Source organism: Melanaphis sacchari, unplaced genomic scaffold, assembly GCF_002803265.2.
Source record: "Melanaphis sacchari strain LSU unplaced genomic scaffold, SCAv2.0 Contig84_pilon_pilon, whole genome shotgun sequence".
In the NCBI taxonomy this organism is placed as follows: domain Eukaryota; kingdom Metazoa; phylum Arthropoda; class Insecta; order Hemiptera; family Aphididae; genus Melanaphis; species Melanaphis sacchari.
The window spans coordinates 854,196-880,476 of record NW_020271599.1 but is presented as its reverse complement, the minus strand read 5'-3'; the positions used below and the strand labels follow the sequence as shown (position 1 = coordinate 880,476).

The 26,281-nt window shown below is 29.2% G+C and overlaps 1 protein-coding gene across 3 annotated transcripts in view; it reads left to right on the top strand.

Moving 5' to 3' along the window:
- Positions 1 to 1,865: 1,865 nt before the first annotated feature.
- Positions 1,866 to 26,281, top strand: part of LOC112602156 (glucose dehydrogenase [FAD, quinone]) — a 38,578-nt gene continuing 14,162 nt past the window's right edge. For 2 of the 3 annotated variants that reach the window (XM_025350109.1, XM_025350107.1), the window contains exons 1-2: positions 1,866 to 1,978; positions 25,466 to 25,767. In XM_025350109.1, coding sequence (XP_025205894.1) covers positions 25,531 to 25,767 — 237 coding nt within the window. In that variant the 5' untranslated portion in view covers positions 1,866 to 1,978; positions 25,466 to 25,530. Of the gene's footprint in view, positions 1,979 to 24,906; positions 25,092 to 25,465; positions 25,768 to 26,281 lie in introns of those variants that run through there. The other variant, XM_025350108.1, reaches the window with a different exon arrangement.

Here is a 26,281-nt window from a genome sequence, read left to right as displayed (position 1 = left end):
ATTTGTATAATAATACATTTTAACGAAAAAATCTCAGAAGAAAAAAAAATAACCTTAGGATCTACTAAAATTGAGTTTTTCTTGAAGTAGGCAATATCGTGTAATACTTCAACCAAGTAGATTGTTTCGGATAAATAGAATATAATAGACTGATGCGCTAATGAAGGGGGTTATACGTGTAATCGAAAGAATTGGATTAAGAATGTTGTGATTGAGTGATGTCCAAAATACAGATGAATAGAGAGATTGGATGGTATCGCGTATAAAGTGTTAATCGCGATGAATGCAGTAATGATCATTATAACATATAAGAGTGCATGGAGGAGACGTTTATAGTGCATCCAAGGTAAACTATATTAGTTCTTATTGATACTGTAATGTTTAATACAAAATAATAAAGTATGACCTAAAATAAAAATAATACCAAAATGTCTGCATTATGGCTATAAACGTATCCTTCAGTCCATAAAAGTAGGTATGTAACGCCTTGATTCTATAGCGTTACTAATTTAAGTCTATCGTCACATTAAAATAATAGTTTTGATGGAATGTATACAATATACATAGTGTTTTATTCAATAGTCTTAATAATATTGTTAATTAAATGGATTATTGTAGGTATCATTTGTACCCTAAAATATATCGCACATTATTATTATTTTTTAGAACAAACAACAACCTAATTTTCAGTCCAAATCTAACGTTAACTTTATGTGATTATTAGTCTTTGTAATGCATTATTTATATAAAGGAAATAATAAACGTCTAACGTAAATGAATAGTTCTAATTATTATTATTCTCACCGTTGTCTTATAGTTTATTGGCCGTAACGAGTTGGTTTGGTACTAACTGCTTAACTTTGTACGATTTAATTATATATTATAAAATACGATTTATGAATTCAAGCTCATGAACTGTTTTTGAAAAAAAAATAAATAAAAATAATAACATATTTTAATATTATGGCTTGCTAGTGATAAATATCGAATGCAAATCCAATTAAATATTAATGTAGCTCATTTGTATCGAAATATCGAGTATAATATAGTTACGAATTTACGATGACCGTCGAATCAAATCAATCCAACCAAATAAATAATAACGACCTGCAAGTGAGCGCAAATGTATGATGATATTTTGGAGAATGTTATAACTCTGCTATATACATTAATAGGACTTAATATGGAGAAGTTACTCCCTTCAATCACTTAACATCGGTGAGACAATGAATAAAAATATTACTCAAACTTAAAAAAAAAAAAACCGTAAATCGACTTTTGTGCATAATATACGTAGTTTTAAGCTAATTACTTAATTTTCACATGGGACCGAAAACGATGAATCACCAATTTTGTGAACATCCTAGTGCAATAATAAATACAAGCAACGAAACAAACCCATTAAATTATGATTGGCTCTAAATTAATAATAGACTCAACAGACTACATCAATATTATTACTGAAAGCTGACAGTTTTGACCGATCAAAATCGTATTTTATAATTTTTTTTTTTTTTTTTTAAGGATAACACGTCATCACGGATAACTCGAAAAAGTTCAATTTTTAGTATAATCAATATTTTTCAAGTATAAACTGCTATTAACCACACTTACGTCCAATTAACATACTGCAGACCTATAAGTATATGATAAAAATAAATAGATACATAATAACATACACGATAGCGTGATAAACTAGAATACGTGATAATGAAAAATTAAACGGAAATGACCGCCCATTATTATTTTTTTTTTCATTATTTTTCTCATATTCATACACTTTAATGTACCATTGCGTCTCTCTCTTTCTGTCGTTACCACCGTTTCCATCTCCGGTGGCTGCTGTGGCCACGGCGTCGTTCGGGACCTCAGTAGTAACTCGCCGGTTCGGGTGAAATGTGTTCCAGTGTTGTTGGTCGGCTCCACGAAACCGCTGCCGGATAACGCGATACACAGACGAACTACAACACGTGAGCAAGTACGTATCATTTTTTTTTTTTTTTTTTTTTATTATTAAGTCACTCGATTATTATTCAAATGTCTTGTCGCTTGTTAGTTTTTTAATTGTATGATTAAATATATTTTTATTTTTTTATATCTGCTCGTTCTGCTTACATAATAATATTATAAAAAATTTTAAAAAGCACTCTACTCTCATCTCAATTGATCACTCGATATTTACGTTCGACTGACACGAGTATTGATTAATACATGAATTGTGATTAAGCAGGTATACTGTACGTTGGTATGTTGGACAATCAACATTTTTTTCTCTGTTAGATAATTTGAGACGATTAGAGTTCTTACAACTTTAATTTCTATTTTAATATTTTTAACGATCATTAAAAACCAACTGCTAGAGTTTTATCAATATAATATTATAGTTAGATAATGTTATATAGGTATTGTAAATTTGGTCTTATGTACATAGAAATCGAAAGCGATGTACGTAGATTTAACATCAAATCCTTTATAGAACTTGATAATCATTTTAACATTAGATGGGTAGTGAGAGTTCAAGTTAGGTAATAAATACATAAAATAAAAGCATTATATTGTATCATGTTGTATGTATTTGATAGAAATTTTAAAAATAAATCATAATTCCATTATAATTTTTCAAAGCTCTGATGATTTAAGAAAGAAAAAATTGATTAATTTTTGCAGAATGTTTACCTGTTAAGTAATACATTAGGTATTCATTGTGTATAAACGAAATATATCATAACAAAATATTATAGCTTTCATTTATTCAATTCGTTTTTTTCTCATAAGACAATTTTTATGAACTAAGAAACAAATAATAGTTTTAATTTGACATGGTTGTGATAAATACATCTCAATATAAAAATTATAATATACACATGTTCATTTTTTTTCGATTTGAATTATTTACGCATATAATATACGTACTTCAAAATATCAAAATAATTACAAAGTACAAAAATACAAATTATTTTGTCGTTACATGTATTATACGAAGAGTACAAAACATTGAATTTGCTTACGAAAATAAACATTTAGTTAAGTATTATATTTTATAGATGCGATTTTGTTTTCCTAGCTCGGGTCAACTATAAATGTCACGATGTTTATAATATATAATGATAGTAGGTATTGGACTAATTATTAATTAGTATTGACAGAAGACAAATAAAAGAAAATCGTCGAAATTAATAAGTGAAATGGCATGTTTAAATTGAAAACAGGATGCAATAATTTGCAGTAACCTATGAATTATTGTGTTTTAAATACAGTAAAAACCGTTACATCGGATAATTTTATTCAAATATACATACGATGAATAGATGAAAATGTTGTGGATACAGACATTTTTTTGTTTTCCGCGACAATGGAACATATTTAGGAATCATGCGTTGGTGACACGTTTAAATGGTTAGAAAATAATTAACCGGCGTTTTGGCTCAACGGTATACTATTTTCTGTATTTGTGTATCACTAATTATCTTTTTAACAACAGAATCAGTGTATGCTATTTAATATGTTAATTTCGATCACTGCACACAAATAGCGTGTTTAAATCTATTCCGATCGATTATGGTATATGTATTTTGATAAAGATCGAGGTTCTTTGCATATTTCCCTATTATGAATAATAGTAATAATAATATGTATAATTAATTATATAGTGCCGACGGAAATTATCTAATTGTTTTTAATTAACACAGTTTATTAGCACAAATTCAAATTGCCTACTACTAACTAATGTTAGTAGTTTTTTTTATGTTGTATAATAATTTTTATACGGTAAACCACTTATTTAATCTTTGGTGATTTCACAGTTACTTTTAATACATAGGACAATAGGAGTTAGCAACAATGCATTTCAATGTTTTTAACAATGAACTGTTTAACTAATGATATCAAACCATTTGGTTTGATAATAAGTATGAAATAATAATACAGTTTTAAATGTTTTAGAAATGAATCAATAGCCATACTATAGTACTTATAACTAACAATTTTATTATACAATAAATAACCATTATTAAATGTGGATAATAATAATGATATACGCTCACATGATGTATTATATCATATAATATTATTATTATATTTGACACAATTTATTAAATTTTATTTAAACTAAAATAAATGTATTTTGTTATTAAGAGTATTATAATTATTAATGGCATTTCAATTGCTATACAACCAATATAGTTTTTACCAAATATGAAAGTATTCAAATTTCAATTTCAATTGTGTCAATAAAATAAATTTAAAAATAATTTTAATAATACTATTCAATACGAATTTCAGTTTTTAACGTATCAGTTAGTATTCAGCTGTGATTCAGATAAATATTGTAGAACTACGTGGTATTTCGTATTCGTAAATAAATAGCAATATAAGTATTAGTTTTTAAGAACTGTAAAAAAAATATTTTATATAATATATAATACTATGAAAATTAAATATAAAAACGATCTATTGAAATATTTTATATTACGATATTGTTATGAATAATAATCATATAGGGTTTGAAACTATTTATATTTCTTTGTGGTGGAAATAAAAACAAGTATCGAGTATAGCTATATTTATTTTTTGTTTTGTATCTTACAAAAATGAGCATATTAAAAAAAAAAAAAAAAATAAGAATTTTTAACAATTATTAATATCATATATTGGTGCATAATATGATATACTATGATATATTTGAGAAATATACACAAACTAGTTCCCTCAGACTATTTCCCTATAATTATTGTATCTGTATTTATAGCCATATTTTTTGTAAATTATAGGTAATTGCACGATCGCATTCATACAACGAACATTTTAAATTCAATACATATTCCAAATAATAATAATAATAATAATAATAACTATATATAATAAAATAATTAGTTCATTCGTTTTTTACAAAAATAAAATTGACTATATTAACATGTTATTGAATGTCATTATTATGATATGAATAACTAGTGCTTTATAAATCAGTAAAATTATACAGATTTTATGTAACATAATAAAATATTATGTGATACTAATATTGTTTAATTATATTATATTTTTAACAGTATTTGGGTATTTGGGTTTTTATAAATACAATTGACAATATATTCGATGGAAATTATATGTTAAAATTCTTAATTTTGAGACTGTGTAGTTATCGCCAGAGAAATTGACTAATCTTTTTATTTTAAATATATATATATTTTTTTTAAATCGTCGATTAAGACAGTAAAAAACTTTCTATACTGTTGTATTTTTTATTTGCTAAAATTCTTTTCGTTTTGATTTACATTCTGGGCAACCCGGTTGCTTACTCATCCAGTGAATCTGCCTTATAAATCATCATTAATTTACCGGTGTACCAGTGTACAATACAATATTATTTTAATTCGATATACATATATTTTTTTGGGCAAGTTATTTAAACGTGTTTGGCTCAACTCATTGGCACGACCTACGATCGTCGATTTCAGTGCCGTGTTTAACCTACAGTAGACAACATGCAAATATCTACGTACTTATCATAAATTGGCATCGGATTTTCTCTGGTGGGTGTTGTCAGTGTAACTTTATACCCATAGAAGGTCAACGATCTCTGTCCTCGACCTCGTGTGTATGAACTTACTATACAACACTGAAGTGTGTACTAAATCACCGGTTTAACTACGTATATTTATTTATTAATGTTTCGCATTGCAAGACCCAACTGATAAGCACCGACATCGACGTGGTCCCCCGGTCAGTCGTTTAAATCTCTCGACACTCTGTGGGTAGGGCGAAACTATAAAATAATATTATATACATAGCGCGTCAACGTATTATTTATTTGTGACATAGCAGTGTGTGTGTATGACGGACGGATGAACTACCGACGGAACGGCGGTTACGGTCACCTGAAGACAACCGAGGTTAATTTTAAGTATCTAAACCTAAAACGAGATTTCGGGTGAACGACTTGACGGGAATCGAGTTCAAAAAATATATTAAAATAATATGTTATTAATTTATTCATATACGTTTGTCTTTTATCCGTTTAAATATAGTATAAGTTCCTCGTGACGCAATGCGTACTGTATAATGATATGGCGAAGTTCTGGGGCCGCGGGTTATGACTAGGTTAGATTAGGTTAAGCGAGTTTACTCAACAACAGTTTACGTGTTATTGGAGCAACATTATAATATTATACCGACTGTAAACGCAATATATTCATATTGTCTATTTATTATTCATTCATAACTGTAATTTCATTGAAAACAATAATACACGAAATCGCCATAAATGTCACCGCCTTCGGGAACTTCGAGAATAGTAGTTCGATAATGTTACGTCAATAAATAATAGAGTATAGATAACAGATACTTACCTATTTATTAATTATTGTACACTGATAATAATATGATATATTTTTTTTTAATATTGTTGAACTAAATTTATTTTTAATACAAATCATTATTGTATTTTATTATTTAAAACATTACCAGTATTGAAGCTACTTGAGTAATTAACCATTAAAATACTTTTAAGTACTCATAGACATTTTTGAATACTAAGAAAAAAAAACTTGTACGAAGTAATACTTTCTTGAAGTATCTTTATTTAAATGAAAAATATTTATTTTTTTCTTATATTATATATTTACTATTTCTGAACAATAACAAAAAAAAAAAAAACGATAAATTAATCAGTGCATTAATCATAAAATATAATCTTTAGAATAATACACTGCTTGGTAGAAATTTATTTATTTTTTTTTGAAATTTTATTTTTATGGTGATATCTTAAAATTTGTGGATAGTCATTAATCACTATCAAAGTTATTTATAATCAATTCAGTTTTAAATATCAGTATGTATTTATTTATTTTATAATAAAATTGAAAACCTCTTTATTGAGGTAAGCATTTTTAGTTCTTTTTTTACAATCGAAATCCTTAATTAGTCTTATGTGACTCAATAAAAGTTTTAAATAAAAAAAAACATATGTATTATTTAAATTTTGCAACTGCGTATAGCAAAATGTTACCTAGTTTGCTGTAAATTTAACTTTTATTTAGAAAATTTAAAAAATATTCCGTTTCATTTTAAGGTTTTTTATAAGTTATAATTACTTGTTTTTAAGTAGTATCTGTCTTAGTTTTAATACTATTTTTACTGAATATTCAAATGCGTTATGAAATACTTATTGAATAGGTCTAATTTTATATACTTTATATAAATACCTAATTTATAACCTGTATGACAGTTTTTTAACAGCATTCTCATAAAGACGTTTTTGATATAAAATGAAAACACCTAGTATTGTATGTATAAAGTATTTTATTCTAATATATTTTTTTAATTATTATTAGTGAAAACATTGTATGGCATTAAGATTAGAATATATTTTTTGATCATGATTATAAAAATGTAATTTCATGTATTTGGACTATCTAAAAAAAACCTTTTTATCACATGTATCGGTATAATAAAATAGATATATGCATAGATGTAAATTTAAATTTCTTATCACGTTAATTTGTTAAGTCTTAGTACGCGGAAGTAATTTAATGGCACAAGTATTGACAGTTTGTTTATCATTAATATATTGTGTTAAAAATTTCATTGTAAATTAGTGTAAGTAGTTTTTAGTGGTATTACATTACCAACAAATTCTTTTGTGTCATATGGAATCGAAACACAATAGATCGAATATCAAAAATAATTAAATGTTTACGGTTAATGGGCAGATTTTTAAAACTGTCTGATCTGTTGCGCTAACTAACTACCATTGCAGCTTTTTAAACCGATTTGTGACTGATCAGTAATATTTTTTTCCCAATTTATTGTATACGTCTAAACATTCGTTTATACATACGTTCACTATTGTTTTATTCGAATTTTCAAATAATAATTTAGCATTGTTTTATTTTAACATCAATTAGGAGATAGGAACTTTGATATGTGCGTGACCAATTATTAATCAAAATATAACGTTAAATTATTTATGTATCCATAATAAAGATAACCTACTTAAAATGTTTACGCACAAACGTAAACAATTAAATACACGCATTTATCTATATTCTACACTACAGCGTATGAAACGTCTTAAAAAATAAAATCACATTTGATGATCGAATGCAATAATTTTACAATGTGGTTAATTATTTCAAGTTTTTGTGGGGAACGTCTTCTCTGAAAATTAAGGTTACCATTGATTTCATCATTACTAGTAGTGTTTCAAATGTAGTAAAACATCTATTGATATCATCCCTAGGTTGTTTTAATTAAAATTTTCATTATAATACGCCGCCGCAATCGCCTAATACTTTTCGGAGTGTTCAGCGTAATGTGTAACAATATATTTTATAAACAACATTGCTGTAGTACACAACACCGTGTGCACTATTATATTTTGGTGGTATTAGAGTCGCCGAAAACTGAAAATTAAACGCAGGTCGTTGTATTATTAAATCTTGAAGCGTCTAAACGTCAAATACACTATGAGTATAGTAATAGCTATCAGGTATGATTATATTGCGTCGAATTATTTCGCAAAGAACACGGTATATAGACGGGTCACTTTGTACGGTAGATATTATACCCCTCTTCTCTCACGATTCCATACAATTTTTCCCCGCGAACGACGGCGTTCGCATACAATAAAAATAATAGAGTATAAAGAATGAAAAAATTAAACAGTCCGATGAGTGATTCATGTTCGTACCCATATGTACTTTAAACGTGGAGAAAGTACACTCAAGCTTGGCTACCGTTCGCCCGCATACGTACGCGTGGAATATTAAACGATATTATATTCTACTGTGATAGATATTGTCATATTGAGTTATGAACGAAACGACCTGTCATCATTGTGACGGGAAAATGTTATAGGTACGTACAAAATTGGTTAAAAATATACGTTTTAAATGTACGTGGTTTTAATGAAAAAGGTGGTGAGTGATAACGGTCTGGTACGGTACTGGTCTGGTCTGTACCATTCCAGATATCCATCGTCAAAGCTTTTGAGCCATCGATGTCCTTGTGGTTCGAGAAAATCTTCGTTGCGTTCAATCTGCAATCGTTGAGTTATCCTGGAGGAAATTATTTGCCGTTAAGATTGATTTCAAATAAGTACACAATAGTTTCGAGAGAATAATCATGTAGATCAAATCTAAGCCAATCCTAAGATATATAATTAATGATATTGAATCGAGTGTCACCAATACATTTGTGTTTTCGGAGTCAAGTCACTCCAGCCTATACACAAGCGTTATTCGTGAAACACCACGGCGGCGGAGATCGGCGGAGAGTCTCTCAGAAATGCGTTTACTCGTTCACGCTGTTTGCAACTGGTCGAAATAAACACGATTTTCATGATAAAACAGTGATTCAATGTTGTCCGGTAAACACTTTTTCATCACAATTTCCATGATTGTGTTCATTGCAATTTTCAAACATCACATTGCTATCATAGGAGATGATTAAAATAAAAGAAACACAAACACACGAATTTATAATCAATTGAAAATGCCTCAAAGTAGCCTGGACTCAATCCAAAACTTAATAATATAGCTAGTTACTCGTATACATTTTATTTTTCAGTTCGTATTTTCTAAAATGTATGTGACAAGACTTCGTCTCGAAAACGGACATAATTATTCGTACCACGCCGTCGACCATCCGGTGAGCTGTGCGAATATTTGACGCGCGTCTGAAAAATTATGTGGCTGCTTGTCCTAGACGTGCGTGTGAACATCATATCATTAAACACAGCAATGTGTATCACCGACGTTCATCTCGATGTGTGACGGTCACGAATATCGTGCGCGGTGCAGCCGCAGCTAGAGCGCGCGAAACTGTATACGTATACGCATCGTGTAGTAACAAAAAAAAAAAAAAAAACGGACGAGGGTAAAGTACGCCGCAAGTATAGTGCGTAAAGATATGTAATTATAACGATATTGTATACGCGTATCACTTTATTTATCTGTCGTGAAACTAGAAATTTCGGCCGGATCGTTATCGTCCGTCGCTGTGACGCGTATAACAATATAACATTATTGTGCTGAGTACTGCCGATTCGAGTCCAAAAAGATTATGAAAAATTAAACAAATATTATAGAGATACACACATAAAAAAAAAAAAAAATGTTTCACGTTTCGCGTGTTATCTGATGAAACTCTACTGGTGAAAATCAGGAGACTTCGACCGACCACCGTCGTACATAATGCATAGGAATCGCTGGACTATGCTGTGTTGTATATTATACTACATGCACGTATCGAGCATCTACTATACGTAGTACCTATGTCGTGTTATAAGGTTAATAATGATGAAAAATAATAACCATGTGTAATTAGCCGATAAATATCGCAAACTTCCATTTTTAATATTAACACGAGAAAATGTTAATGTTAATTATTACCGGAAATTTACGATAAACAACTGTTCAAAATATGGTGGTTATTGACGTGCCGATAATTTATATTAACAACTGTGTTTTATTTCCAAGCATTCGAAACTCGTAACGTTTCAAATTGCAAAATCTGCTTAAAAGACGACAAACACATTTATTATTTCGAAAATATAAACGTATTTAGATTCGTAGAAATAAACGTGTTGCGCAAGCCATTATTAGCGTATAAAAGGTAAAAACGTAAAACGAGCCTTTATAACAGTTGTATAGATACCTAAATAAATATGTTTTTGCACGAGACATCTACCAAAAGCAATGCAGTCGCTTTAAGCTAAATGGAAAAACAAAAAAAAAAGACATAAAGCATTGAAATACACAACACATACTATCGTAATTAACCGGTAAATATTGAAAATACAATTTCTATGTAAGTAACCGATTAATGACGTTATTTATAAATTTTTTTGTTAAGTGTTTATAACATCAAATTTATAAATATTAAAACATTATATCAGTGTTATTAAGACTCTGATTTTTCTGGTATTTTTATTAGTCATACCATAATAATATAGTATATATTATAAACAAATACCGTTATTTTATAATGCAGCAAATCAAATATTAAAATATTGTGTTTAATATACTTTAACATACTTTCAAACATACAAAATTTAAGATTATCTATCAAAATGTCGAAGAAATTCATAATCTAAATCCATAAAATAATCATATACAATCCATAATTTTATTACTTTTCGTAATCTTGAAAAGTCGGGCATAACATTATAATAGTACATAAAATATCAAAACAACTGCATATTATTATTTTATTCTAAGTATATTATACGTGTCATATAGCTAACAAAATCTATCGTCATCCTACTTGTCGAGATTCCGTCCGCGGATATTGATTGAAAATTCTCGAGAAAAAACTTCCCACACGGTATCACGTATAACGCATGTGGAGTAGTGGGTAGTGGATACCACGCCATCGCCATCATCGTTTCAACCGTCATTGGGGACTCGTGCAATTTATGACAATTTGTATTTTATGTAATTTTTTCCGAGCCACTCGAATCTGTCAGAATTGGACCTTCATTGATATTATTCAAATTATACGCTGTTGGCGGAAAAGCCGCAAAATTACACGTTGTGCGCCGGCCAAAAACCTTGATGCGAAATCGGATTAAAAGTAAAACGGTTAAGTTGAGCAATATAGTATTTATAATAATATACAATCGTGTCCTACATGACCCTATTTCGGCCCTTATATTTCGATATACTATGCATAATAAATGTAATAATAACATGTGGTCCCGTAGACCGTAGATATATGGTTTTGTTCGAAAAAAAACACCGTTACCACCGTTGCTACGTAAACGACGTGGCCGTGTAACGTCCAGTAAATAATTATTACTATTGATCGGCTAAAGATGATACCGCACGAATTTTTTAGTTAAGATATACGCAAAAAAAAGACTGGACGACTATTATTACTACTATTAACGTAACATTTTTTTGATTTTTTTTTTCGGATTATTCTAAATTCGTACTGTCTATCATTCTGAAATTTCGTCACTCCCACCCTCGCTAATATAGGTATATTGGAAAAGTTCCTATTGAACTCGTGTGCATACGAACTTGATAATAATTAATATAACCTAACCCAATCGACAGCGAGTATTATATTATACAGTTGTAACAAGCAGGTATCACCTTCTGCGCATGATCTGCGACGAAGACTGCCATTTTATAATGTTACGTTATGATCATAAGTGTCAACCAACTATGTAGATGTTAATTATTTTTTAAGTAAAACTTCTGAATAATCAAACAGTCAAATTTTAAATCGCGTCATGAAGCAATTTCTATTATGCGATTCCGCGTGTAGCCGACGCTTGTTGCGCGTTCAACAGAAATATTCTCATCAGATTAGTTTTAATTATCTTTAGTCTTTACAATAATATTATTATATTCTTGTCTTTCTTCCGTTACACACGATTACCTAAGCACTAAAACTTTAATTTTTTGACGTAAAAGTATTATGCATGGTTCGTGTATGAATTTTTTTTTTCCAAAATAATATAATTAAATAGCATTGCACTATAATTATTATGTTGCACAGTACAAACTCAAGGGTTTTGTACATTTCTACTGATCGTCAATCGAGTGTATAGTTTTGTGTAGTGATATTCAACTCATAGTTTGCAAGTTGTTTTATTGAAACACGCCTGACTAGCTTTCAAATTATTTTATATTTTTATATTTCCATAGTATGTATAAATATATTTTAGTAGAAGTATCAATGTTTTTTTTTTTTATTTTTTTTTATTTAATAATCCTATACATAGCCACGATTAATCTTTTAATGAAATATAATAAAACACATCCTTGATCTAAGACCATCACAGTTGAATATTATATTTATTTTTTTATTTAAGTGAATACCATGGTCGACAGTCATCACTTTTATCACAGAATTTTATACATTAATAGTACTTATAATATAAACTGTAGAGCTCAACCTACTCCTCTGTTAAAACATTTGTGTTGGTATTGAAATTAATCGACTTTGCGGTTAGTACAAAAATTAAATAATAAAATACTGACACATTTTGACATGCTGTATTATTTCGTAGGTAGTTGAGTTTTTTTTTTCACATCTAATATCGAAAATAAATACTGCCTTGTTTTGATTTAAACAATTCAATTTAAGAAGGCGACTATACATTTTATATTTATACATTTGTAGGTATAACAATGTTTTAGTATTTCATTTCGCAACAGAACGAAATAATATAATTATGTATTATAATTAACCATTTCTAATACGACGTGTTTTCGATAAAAATAATTTATTTAGTTCCGTCCACCACGTGCAGATTGATGCCATCTTGTCATAAAAAATATAATTGTAGGTGCCTTGTAGCTTATAATATAATATTATAATTTATAAATGTAGATACAAATTAACACGATGTAAACTAGATGATAGTACAACCTTGTACCGGCACGATAGACGCATTATTTGTATCAAAATGGGTATTATTAAATCAGAAGATAATAATTTTATTTTTACATTATTACGACGCTCAGAACGGTGAAATAGTGCTTTGATGTAGTATCCATTTCATAAATCACAACGTGGTCGCCGGTCGGATTGTAGTTGGTATTATTTTTACGTCTTGGGTCGAGCGACCTCCGATAATTTGTATTATGAAACTGCAACCAAAAGTATTATTATTATTACAATAAAATTTTAAGTAATAATGACACTTATATACTGCATGCGTTTATTGTGACCTCGGAGGGACCAGGAATAATTGTCGTATTATAACTGCTGACATGTCGCCTATGACACGATACGTTATAATGGTAGCTGGTATCAACGTACACAATAATCCGTATTGCATTTATACCGCAGATGTAAAATTTTAGTGATTATTAGCGGTCTGTCATACGACCATAATGCGTAAACATTGAGTGCGAGTTCCGGTTAATGTGATCACTAGTTCAATATAGTTAACAATTTATTAGAACCGGAAACTTTATTTAATATCTATAACCGTTTTTTCTTAGTTTTTTCTTTGTTTATTCGGGTATTTCATACTTTTGACACTTCCCTCCCCTCTCACTAACATTAAATGACCAATTGAAATGAAACCAATTTAAAGTTTGAAATCGAATATTTACTGATTTAAGAGGTGATGACAGTCCTAAAAATATGCATATTATTGTCGATGCAATACATTCATTGCTCCGGCCAGAATCTAAAAAAAACCAATGTACAATTTAAATTACACATTACTGGTCGTATCGTATTGTTCTTAAATTTATATCAATGCGATGTTTTTTGATAAACAAAAAAAAAAAAAAATGAAATTTATTTTTTATTATCATGTTTGGTTTAATTGTATCCAATGTACCGAGTTGAGATTCTATTTCACCCGTAAATTCAGTTTAAACATAAATAACACGTTTTCGTAATGTTAAAATACACCTCTAATAATCGTATCAATATAGTTAGTTAAAATTACTTTTTAAATTATTTGTTTATCCATAGCATCAAATTGTACGGGACACAATTGGTAGTTATATTAACCTAATAATCGGTTTACAGCTTAACAGAAAACCAAAACAAACCGTTTCTGTATTTTAAATATCCTGTAAAATGATTGTCTGGGTCGTGTTATGATGATTTTACAATTTTTTACACGGATCATGTGCAGACGAGGCTACAGTGTCTCGTTTGTGTTCGTCATGACTCGCGTGTGTCACACGATATTGTTATCATGATACAATAGCGATTTATTATCGGTGTAGGCGTACCTTTATGTACATTATACTCTATAGTTATTGAACTACCGTAAATAGTAGTCGCGATGTTTTCACTAACAATCGATTGTTTTCTTCGACGCATTTTCTATTTACGCGAGCCAAACACGACCCGATGACGATACTAAACAATGTGGTCGACTGCGCGAAAAAACACACACACACACACAAACAAATGAGACAAAACGGCAATTGTACAACAACCACAATAGGTACGTACTGTTATTATATAATTCACGGCAATGTTCAGAGAATATTATTGAGTTTTTTCAAAAGGATACCCGTCGATATATGCTTAGACATTCGAAATTCATTGGTGGCAATAACCACAACGATAACATTCGGTAGCTTAGATATTATCATATTATGTAATAATAATAAAAATTTGTGAGCTCAGAACCAAGAGGTTCCATGTCAAAACGTAAATGTATTCAGTAGAGGTAGAGCTATAATTGTATACTTCAAAACTTTAAAATTCTTTGGAAATGTGTAATAATATATTCTTTTGTAACGAATTATTTTCAATGATTGTCAAATAAAAAATGATCTATATTATATGAAATTAAGTCTTGATATTTACATTTTGTTTTAAGCAAAGTTTTATTGTAAAAATGTCACTTAAAACCAAAACAACGTTACAAATAAATCTTTTAATTGTGTTAATATGTTAATATCTTCACTTAATTAGAAAATTTTGATTCTGGATGAAATGTATGTCCTAAGAAACAAAATTCAGTGTTTAGAATATATTACTATGATAGTATCTACTATAAATTATAAAATTATTTATTTTGTTGATAAATGTACAATAATTAATATTATTATACAGACGAAAAAATGAATATAAAATCAGAAATAGTACTTTTCCGTTTTCTTTAATTTATTTTATCACGAAAAAAGAACCTATTGGTTTAACCCTATAGTTAATAATACTGAAAGGTTCTATTGAGATCACTAACAAATAACACGTTTGTAAATTGTATTAAAATAGAATTGTTTAGTGCTAAATACATGACTCATTAGTCATTAACTAAACGGTTATTTGTGAGCTTGAACTATAGAAAACTCAAAACATAACCTAAATTATATTATTTATAAAAAATTATTTTCATAATGAAATCGACTTACAACCTTTTTGGTCTCGAGCCCACTATAATTGATGTCGGTCGAATGTTGCGTCGCGTATTTTCCGGCCCGTAGATTCGAACGCAGACGGATTATCCGTACGCCGTAAAAAACGCTATCGGCCTAACAATCGTGCAACACTAATTACTATACAAAATGTGTTTTCATCTCTACATACGTTAAGCGCTATGAACCCACCGTGACAAGGATCATAGATCGCCGCGGTGCATAACCTACATTATATCGTTATAGATCGGACGCCGCCCAGCTGCGCAATGTTAGCATTTTTTCACCTACGATACTGGCTTGTCGAATGTCATCGAAAAATAAAAAAAGAAAAGAAAACCTAACCCACAAATAATTTAACATCCGTTATTTTTCCGTTCCCGATAACGAGTTATGAGTATATGAACCGCGAGAAGTCCATGATTCTATAACGAATACAGCACTGTTGTCCGAAATAACCAAAACTGTTTTGTAAACACTTAGTATCGTAAAAACAACAGCGGCCAAAACATTTTTATTGACTTATTAGGTATGGACCCTACTCATTAATTATTATGTCTAAACAGCTCACTTTAAATAGTGGTCATCGCGTGAAGACGTGTCACACGATTTCAGATCGTTTAAAACTTTCAGTATTACGCGCTACAGAATATGAAACCATGCCATATTACTATTGAACAATAGGTTTTATTAGGTTAGTGTCTTTTTTTCGCAGTTAATTTGCTTATTTAATCACTGGTGTCGTAAAAATTACGTTTAACGACACGATTGTATAAAATTATATTTAATACTAATTATAATTTAAATTGTCCTGATATTATTATTCTGCGCTCTCATTTGATACTTTGATGGTGTTTATTATCAGATACATCATATAGGAGCGAAATAGAAGAATTTTTCCGGTTAATATCCAAAAAAATCTTGTGATATGTACATATTACACTTCTGTTAGTTATTTAAGACATTCAGTATAGGTATACATATTATTATCGGATAGCTTCTGCACTCAAGAGAAATGACTTACCCAATAATTTTTTCTCCGTCCTACCAAGTACAACTAATTTACGTTTAGCAGAACCTATTTTATGTGGTTGACTTAAATATTAAAGAAAATTGATTTATTAATAAAAAGGTGTCAAATCTATTATGAATGTCAATTTTTTAGTAAATCACGAATATTAAAATATTAAAATCATTTAAAAATGTCCAAAAATCACTTTAAAATAACAAAAAAGTAAAAAAAAAAAATGTAAAAATATAGATAACTCTCTTATTTTGAAATTTCGAAATTAAATTATTGACAAATTCACTCGATTAATGAAATATCTGGCTAGTGGCTACACAAATTAAATCGAATTGCTGTCGTTCAGAAACAACACATGCGCGTATGACGTCCTAAGCAATATCATAAATCAGTTTGCCGTTTGGAATTTGGGGAGTTTTCGCAACATACAATACATGTTTGTATGAACAGCATAATAATATTGTATTTTTTAATAGTTACCTATATTAGTATTTAATAAAGTTGTAATATTATTTTTTGTTTCTATTTTTAAACATACGTGTACGCAAAACCTAAATCGTCTCGGTGGTCGACATATCGACACGATTCGCGTTTATAATTTTTATTTGTCGAGTACGACCACCATCGACTAGCGTAAATAGAGTAATACGAAAAAACAAGGAATGTTGGTAAATGGACAATGGACATACAAGAAATAATTTCTCCATTCGGGTGACGGTGGTTTTTAAACGACGAAAAAAGTCCTGTACTTCCTAACTGGCATAACGCCAATAAATTATTATTACTATTATTATTATTATTATTATTGTAGTATTGTCTTCTATAAATGGTTACGTCCATACAAATAATATGGATAGGTATAGCACTTGGCGCGCACTGATATATATGACACATGGATGTAAAATAATACTACAAATCTACAATATTAATCTTATGACTGTTTATTTAAACGAAACTGTTTGCATATTATATTTATTATATTTACTCATGTGTAGAGAAGACAATGAAGTAGCAGCTCTTTCGTTTCTATTATTATTGTATTACTTTTCCCATTGTAATGAAACATATTATGTATTATAAAATTATCTAGATAACGTGATGCGTATTTTACTGTGTTCCCTTCTTGTATTTGAATTATACTTAAAGAATAATTTTTCACATTACACACGTGTGTATTAACTTTTGGGCGTAATTTTTCACAAAAAGTAATGTTACGTCTATAATATAGCGTCATTACGATATTTTAGTTTAATTTCTTGTTCAACCGAAAATCCGAAAGTAATATTATTTTTTGATTGATCAGACGGTTAATCGGAGGTTAACATATGGTTCGGCGTCAACTGCATATTAACAAGTGTCTACACACGTTTCGCTCATTAAATAGCAATAAAATATTTTATTATTTCTCCTTTGGAAATTTGTCGATTAATGTTTAAAAAAAAATAGAAAATTAAACAAATAAAAAATGTTTTGTATTATAATATAATGTACCCATATTATATTGTGGCCTGTGATTCATTGAAAAAACGTGTTTACTGATTAAACATTTTGAGAAGATACGTCTTGAAATAATTTAATATACTAGGTATAAACTTTCATTAAACACGTAATATTATTCATAAAAGTGATTGTATTTTTTTTTAAGTTCAACGGGTTTTTTCAACATGAATTTAAATTTAAGAACGTGTTTTGCATTTATACATACCACCTAAATGTCACGCATTTGAATACCTAACCATATTTTACCATCATTTCTATTGATAAATCGATAATTGGTCATTTGGGCTTACTGTTTGTATAAAATAGGTGCTATAATGATGTATTATTATTATTATTATTCTAAACCAAAACGTTACACGTTAAAAGAATATAATGAAATTAAATATTTTTTTTTTTAAATAGAATTATATTATTGCAAAAAAAAAATACCCATACCTATACACGACTTTCAAACTACTAAACTTGATTCGCTAGTTGAAATAACCAAATGGTATTTACCAAAATGGTTTGTGTAATGTATATGTGAAATAATCCGTCACAAATCGAGAAAACTATTATTATCGCATGGGTCGATGAGTAAAATCAAACGCGGCCGATCGGTCACGGTACGCGAGCCGTCTGTGTACCTTCGTGCAAGAAGTCGCCAGAGACCATCGTCATCGTCGTCATCATCATCATCATCATCATTATCATCATTATTATAATCATCATTATGATAAAACACATTTCACTGAACAATAGCGTGGAACGGTTTCCCACGAAGTCGCGACGCGTCGGGAAGTTAAGAAGACGCTCACGAAGCGCCGTGTTCGTGTCCGCACGCGTCCATCACATGTATATATATTACAAGTTAAGCTATACACAGACAAAAAACCAGCACATCTTCAATAATACCGCATTCCGTTTACGAAATAGACATTCATTGCCGGCGACGAAGACATTAAATGAGACTATAACATAATTCGCCGGTCACCGTCGGGGTCGTGTAAACCTGACGGTCTATGTTATAAATAATAAGAAGTCAATTATTTTATTGGTAAACATTCATTATTTACCTCGGAAAAGTGTTCAAGTTGTTCGATATTATCTTTTATAGACAGTTTAAATTTATTGCCAAATGACATACTTCAAAAAAATAAATACTTTTACTACCTACTTCTTTCTTTTTTTTTTTTATTGTTATATATATGTACGATTTCTTTTCGATAAAAACTAGCTTAACCTAAAAATTTTTTTCTAAAATATTGTTTTATAATGACGCAATACATCTGCAAAAACGTGAATACCTATTCTTAAGAATATTAATATAAAAGGCTGATAAAAGGAACTCCATGTTTAGATGATAATAATCTCAGTCACCTTACGCAGGACTTCGGTGTTAAGACTTATAATATCAAGAACAAAAACAAATACACACATTGAGATAACGACAGAGAAAATGTGGTGGTAAGCGCAGTTCGGAGCGTTCAAGTCACCATGCTTGACGATCCGGGAAGACCTATTCGACCAGTTTTAGTGTTTATTCTCCGAGACATTACTTATTTTATACTGTTTAGTAAACTAGTATTATGTTTTTCTGTTATTTTACGAAGTTTCTGAAAATATGTTAGTCAAATACGTATGTCGCAGTCGACTCGAAATCACCGACATCATAATATTGAGTTGTAGTTTAACGTCAGCCGCCATTTCAGTCTATAAAGGCGTTCGTTATGTATTATAATATATATTGTATAGACAATTACGGTCGAACACTGTCTAGGTTGATGGCATTAATCTGTCTAATAAATAAATAAATAATAATCGAAATCGCGTGTCGATCGTAATAAAAGAACCGTGCGAAAAGTTCGTGACCGTTTATCATTATTATACAGCTGGGTTTTAACGGAGTATTCTAGATTTAAAAATATTCAATATTATAATATACCTACCTACACGCGTGCGGTATAATATAATATGTATCTTACGAATACTAAGTGTCGGAATCGTGACGAAAAGAATTGTATCAACTTTTGTGATCGTACTCTCATAATTAAACGCAAAGCTCGCGTTAAACGATGTCTTAATACTTAACGTTGTAGAGACGTGACATACGCATAAATTAATATTATCGGTGTATCAATTAACATAAAATATCAATATACAACGATTTTTTTTTTTAACAACCAACTTCACTTAAAACGTATTTTTACCTTCGCCCAACATTTCAAAGTTAAGATGGGCACACATATTATGTAGTTTAAGGGTTTCAGATGAGTAACAACGTAGTTAGTAATCACTCAACCGTGGTCGTTTACGTCTGACTGTTTACAAATCGATAATAAATAGTCGGTTGTGGGATGCTAAGAACGTATCAAGGACAACGATTTCTGATATTTCAAGATTTACGGGCAAAAATAGAAAAATTGATTCAATAACTATTATTGAGGACGAGCAGTTTTGAATTTTTGTTTACAATAAGTTATGGTGTCAACACGTCAAATCTATCAATGTAAATAATGCGTTACAACAAATATACGATATATATATTTATATATTATTTCATAGCTCTGAAGAATTGGATTTATTTTGGGGCGTCTGCAAAACATTAATCAGATTTTAACAACGCCCAGGGATCACTGTTGACCAATTTTAATCGTCTCGATGATTTTGTAGAGCTTACTGAAGATAATGATAGGTGTGTAAAAACTTATAATCGCTATTTAAAATATTATACACTTACGAAAAATCTGTAAAAATATAATATTCATCTATTCGTGCCTTATAGGTTGTATTGTTAAATTATTTAGGTTATATAAAACTCTCGAAAACTTGGCCGAAGAATCAGTATTGGAATTCGGTCGAACGCTAAACAAATCATGACTATAATGTGAAATTGTTTAATAATTCAATTGCATGCATTAAATCATTGACAAGTTTTCGAGATTTTTATAAATAATTAATGAGTTATAATATTATATTAAATTAAATTTATACTTATTATTTTAATTATATTTACCAGTATATTTATTAAAACAATTTTTTTAATTTCCTTTATCATTATATTTGTAAATTTAATATATTATAATATATTCATAAATATAATTGGAAAAATAAATACAATCAAAATACTAATAGAAATACTAATAGAAATAACTACTAATGTAATATTATGTACGTACCTACATAAGCGATGCATAGGTAATTCATTTTCTATGTAAATTTCTACAACTGTGTTGGTGCATTATAATAAATTTATTTTCAACTCCGAGTTCTGATTTTGATTATTCAAAGCCCCGTAAAGCTAAAAAGTTGGTTCAATTTCTTGGCACACATTGATTCCATTACAAAATGTGATCAGAAATGTATTATTTGATTAATTTTGTATTTTTAATTCCAATAAATAATTAATTTTTAACCAAGGATCACATTAAGCAGTGATCACCGTTTAATTATATTAAAATATATATACCAATGCGCTTAATGAATAAAATTAACGGTTTTTTCAGCTAAGATAAGCTGGATTTATGTTCACACAATTAGGTAAACGACTGTTATCAAATTCTTGAGATGTTTTGTACTTGATAAGTATTATGCAGAGATACCAATTTTATATTTTTTTCAACTGAAAATTACACTTATTTAATAATATAAAATATTAAGCAAATAATTTTTATGAAAATTTTAATAAAATCAAAATTCAAACGAGTAGTTTTTGAGTTATTTAATTGTATTTACTAAAGATAAAGGCTCATGGTTATATGGATTGGAGGAATATTCGATATATATTATATATAAAGACAATAGTAGTTTAAAGTTGATTTTAGTAAATCATACTTATCTACCAATATATATATATATATATATATATATATATATATATATCATTAAATTAATCAAATTACATATTTGCAAATTAATTAAGTACATCGACATTTTTAGAAAAATGTTTCATTAAAAAATTTACAGTACTAGGAAGTAATTTATTTTAAAAATAAAGTTTAAACGAAATTCCTTATTTGAATAAATTTTTATTAAAATAATAAATGGAGATGAGCATAAATGGTGAATCATTCTTTATATCTATCGTTTGAAAAATATTGTTATACAATATTAATAATAATATTATACGGTTACAGTTAAGTGAAAAGGTTTTGCCAACCAGAACGACTGCAGTTTGTGTTTCGCTCCGAAAACGGTTGCTAGAACCGAATAAATAATAATAATATTATTACGATTTCCTATCATACGGTTAGTAAACATATTATTATAAATTCGTTGTTCGCATAATACTTTGGAATTTATAATATTATTATATTATATTTTATCGTCGTATAAGACGCATCTATACGCTCAGACGCCCTTCTAGGGAAAGTGTGCGGTAAAAATGTAATAATAACCGTACTTGGCGATTATTTTTGAGATAAGAATACAAGCACAAATTCTGCGTATTAAATCTACATATGTACCTAAATTAAAAAAAGAACGCACTATTGTCATGAAAAAAAATACAAATGGTTTAAGAAACCCCGACATTGTGGTTACAACATTTATATTACAAAACTTAAAAAACAAACTATTTTTTAAGATTTAGAGTACTTCTACACTTGTTGAACCGAAGCTAGATTTGATAAGGTTGAAAATGTTTTAAGCATAATATTGAAATAATTACGTCAGTTACAAATTGTTTCTAACTGTTTATAAGCATTTTATTCTGTAGCGATTTCGGAATTTTGAGTTCCAGATGCAACACGATAAAATTGATAGCTTCAAATTATATGTTTGTATATGACGTACATAATATGTAATATGATATTTGTTGTTAAATTTTACTCAAAAAATAATCATGAATAGTTTTTCATTAAAATTGTCTTACATTTTTTCGATAAATCATTTACTTATTTGAATTGTGATTTTTTATTTTAAATTTCATATTTTATGCTATTTAACAAAATGTTCTACAGTGAAACAAATTTCTTATTTCAAATAATAACCAACTTTTTTTTTTACTGTAAATGATTATGTAAAAATATCATTTTACTAACAATTATTCTAATATTTATTAACTTGAAGGAGTATTTTCTATTTTAAGTAATAAACTAAGGGTAGTTGTATGATAATAGGCTTAAAATACATACGGGTTATGATGCTTATAAAACGATCATAGTATTATACTCATAAGCACTACAAAATCTCTAAAACGTGGAGTACTAAGACTATTAATGCTTGACAGAGCCATGGTATTTCACTAAAACAATAATAGTTAGGTATAAAAATATGAGAAGAGTGCTAAAGGCCCTTTTTCACTCCCCTCCTTAATTGCGCCACTGATTATACTTAAGTGTAATAGCATTTTAGAACTTATAAATCTGTACTATTATAATGATTAATGATTATTAAAATAAATATTTATATTATGTGAATTCACGATGTTATAATTTAAAATAATAATACAATTAAAAACTTGACCGCAACTTATCAGTTCGCTTGAATTTCAATTTAAATGCATTCGCATTTTTACAGTAATCACGTGCTTTACAATTTACAAGAAAAAAGAAGTTTTAATTTATACCATTATAAGATACTCCTTAAATGATATAAACATAAAAAAATTTGAAAATGGTCTTTAAGTAATACTTCGACATTCCTTAAGTCGATATGTTAATAAAATAATAAGTAGCACATTTTTTTTCTCACATTTTTGACATATCGTGTAATACATTCACTATTTCAGATTTCGTATACAATACGTATGCTAGTATTATAATATTCGCCATGTGGTAGTTAAATAATATGTGTATATAATAATATTATTATGACTACACACATTCGCGTGGTTTTGTGGCGAGCTTGCGGTTCGTTCACCACGGATCACGCGCGTATTTGCAACGCGATTGAAATCACTAAATCGGTAATAAATATTAGAAGGGTTTTTGCCGATTGAGTCATAATTCTAATATAAGCACTCGCAGCACTCGCGAGTTTTGTTCGTAACCTTGACCGGACCGGAAAACAGACGATGATAATAATTAATAATAATTATTATAAATAATAGTAGGTACATATTATTATACCTACTTGATACATCGCTCATTTATATTTATTGTGCTGAACATCACATCACGTACGAATTATTCGAAACTATTAATTTTAAGACAAAAAAATAGTAATTACGCATTATAGGCTATAGTATTGTATACACGTTGTGGTCTCGGTGCGTTATAAAGACGCAACAAGTGACTATAAATAAATAATATTTGTTTATAGATATGAAAAAAAAAAACCGTTTTGAAAAACATCGTGCGATGATTGCACCCATCGTGTTTTATACCGCACCTTAACATTATTCAGTATGCCACTCGACCCACCGTACATTATATTGTTGTTACCTGTTGGGTTTTTCGCAGACGAACTTGAAAAGGAAAAACCAAATTCCGTAACACCTATTTTATGACGGTTTTATATTAGGATAGGCGGGATAGAGACGCTATAAAAGCCAAAGATCCGCCAAAAGTGAATTAGTCGTCCTGTAAAACCAGCGTGTTTATGAGTGTTTTTATAAACACTTATTATTGTGTAGACTACCTGCCAACTACCGTTATTATTTATTACAGTTTATCCGAGAACTTGCGCCTACGCAGTTTATCATCTGGCGATGGCAGACACAATTATTATACACGCGTCTATGTCTCATTTCTTCTCGTCTTAGTTCTAACAATTATTCGTCTAATATTTTATTATAAGAGGTAATAGTAAATGTGCAAGCTGTAATTTATCTTTAGAGTAAAATTTAAAAACGATTTTATCAACGACAAGAACTGTTAATAAAATTGGTTAAAAATATATTAAGTATGCATTCAATTAGGTTGAAAACTATGTCTAACTAAACGTAAAAAGTATGGAGAAAAGGCGTATTCAAGTGACTACGTAGCGCATTCGCGATAAATATTGAACTCACGAATCGATGGTCGAAACCCAAATATCGAAATATAAATTGTTACAACAAATTCATTTCGTTTTTTGAACTCGACGATTCAAAGCGGTGGAGATTATAACTAACTCGCGAACATACTATCACATAAATAAAACACTAATCCGTAGTCAAAATTTATTTTTTCAGGCATAAATACGATATATAAGTAATTCAATATATAACGAGTGTAGCAGCCCACGATCACATCCGAAATGAGCAGCGGTTGCAACTGCCCAGTGACCCAACCGGGACCGACGTTGGCCAGCACGTGCGGCGGGTCGGCGTTCATGTTGTTCATGGGCCTTTTAGAGGTGTTCATCAGGTCGCAGTGCGACATCGAAGACCCGTGCGGCCGGCCGGAAAGCAGGGGTTTGCCGGACAAGGAGTACGACTTCATCGTCGTGGGCGGAGGAACGGCAGGAAGTGTAGTGGCAAGCAGACTTAGCGAGGTGATCATTAATTTATGCGCAATAATGTTGTTACTTGTTATTAAAATTATATGATGACCTACAGGAATAACGGTCAAATCTTAACTATCTCAAACGCAACCTTGAATTTTATTCAAACGATGTAAATTTTTTTTTTTTTATTAAATATGTGTTTCAAATATTTGAATCACGCAATAAGTTGATTTGTTCATATTAACAATGAATTAAGATCAAATTAAAAGAGAAGAAAAAACTTATTCACTAATAAAATCTACAATTTTCAATTTTAAAATAAATAATTAATAATATCTATTAATCTTTACCTAATGAAAGTAAATAACTAATAATTATAGCTGTGTGTACACTATTGATAATAAATAAAAATCTATAAACCTACTGTCAAACTCAAACATTGTTAATATAATTTTAACTCAAAAAATAATTCAAATTTCTCAAAGTTTAAAAGTTTGAGGTCGTCCCATCTCTTAATTTATGACTTATCACTGACAAAAAAAAGCAAAAATAAATCGATTTA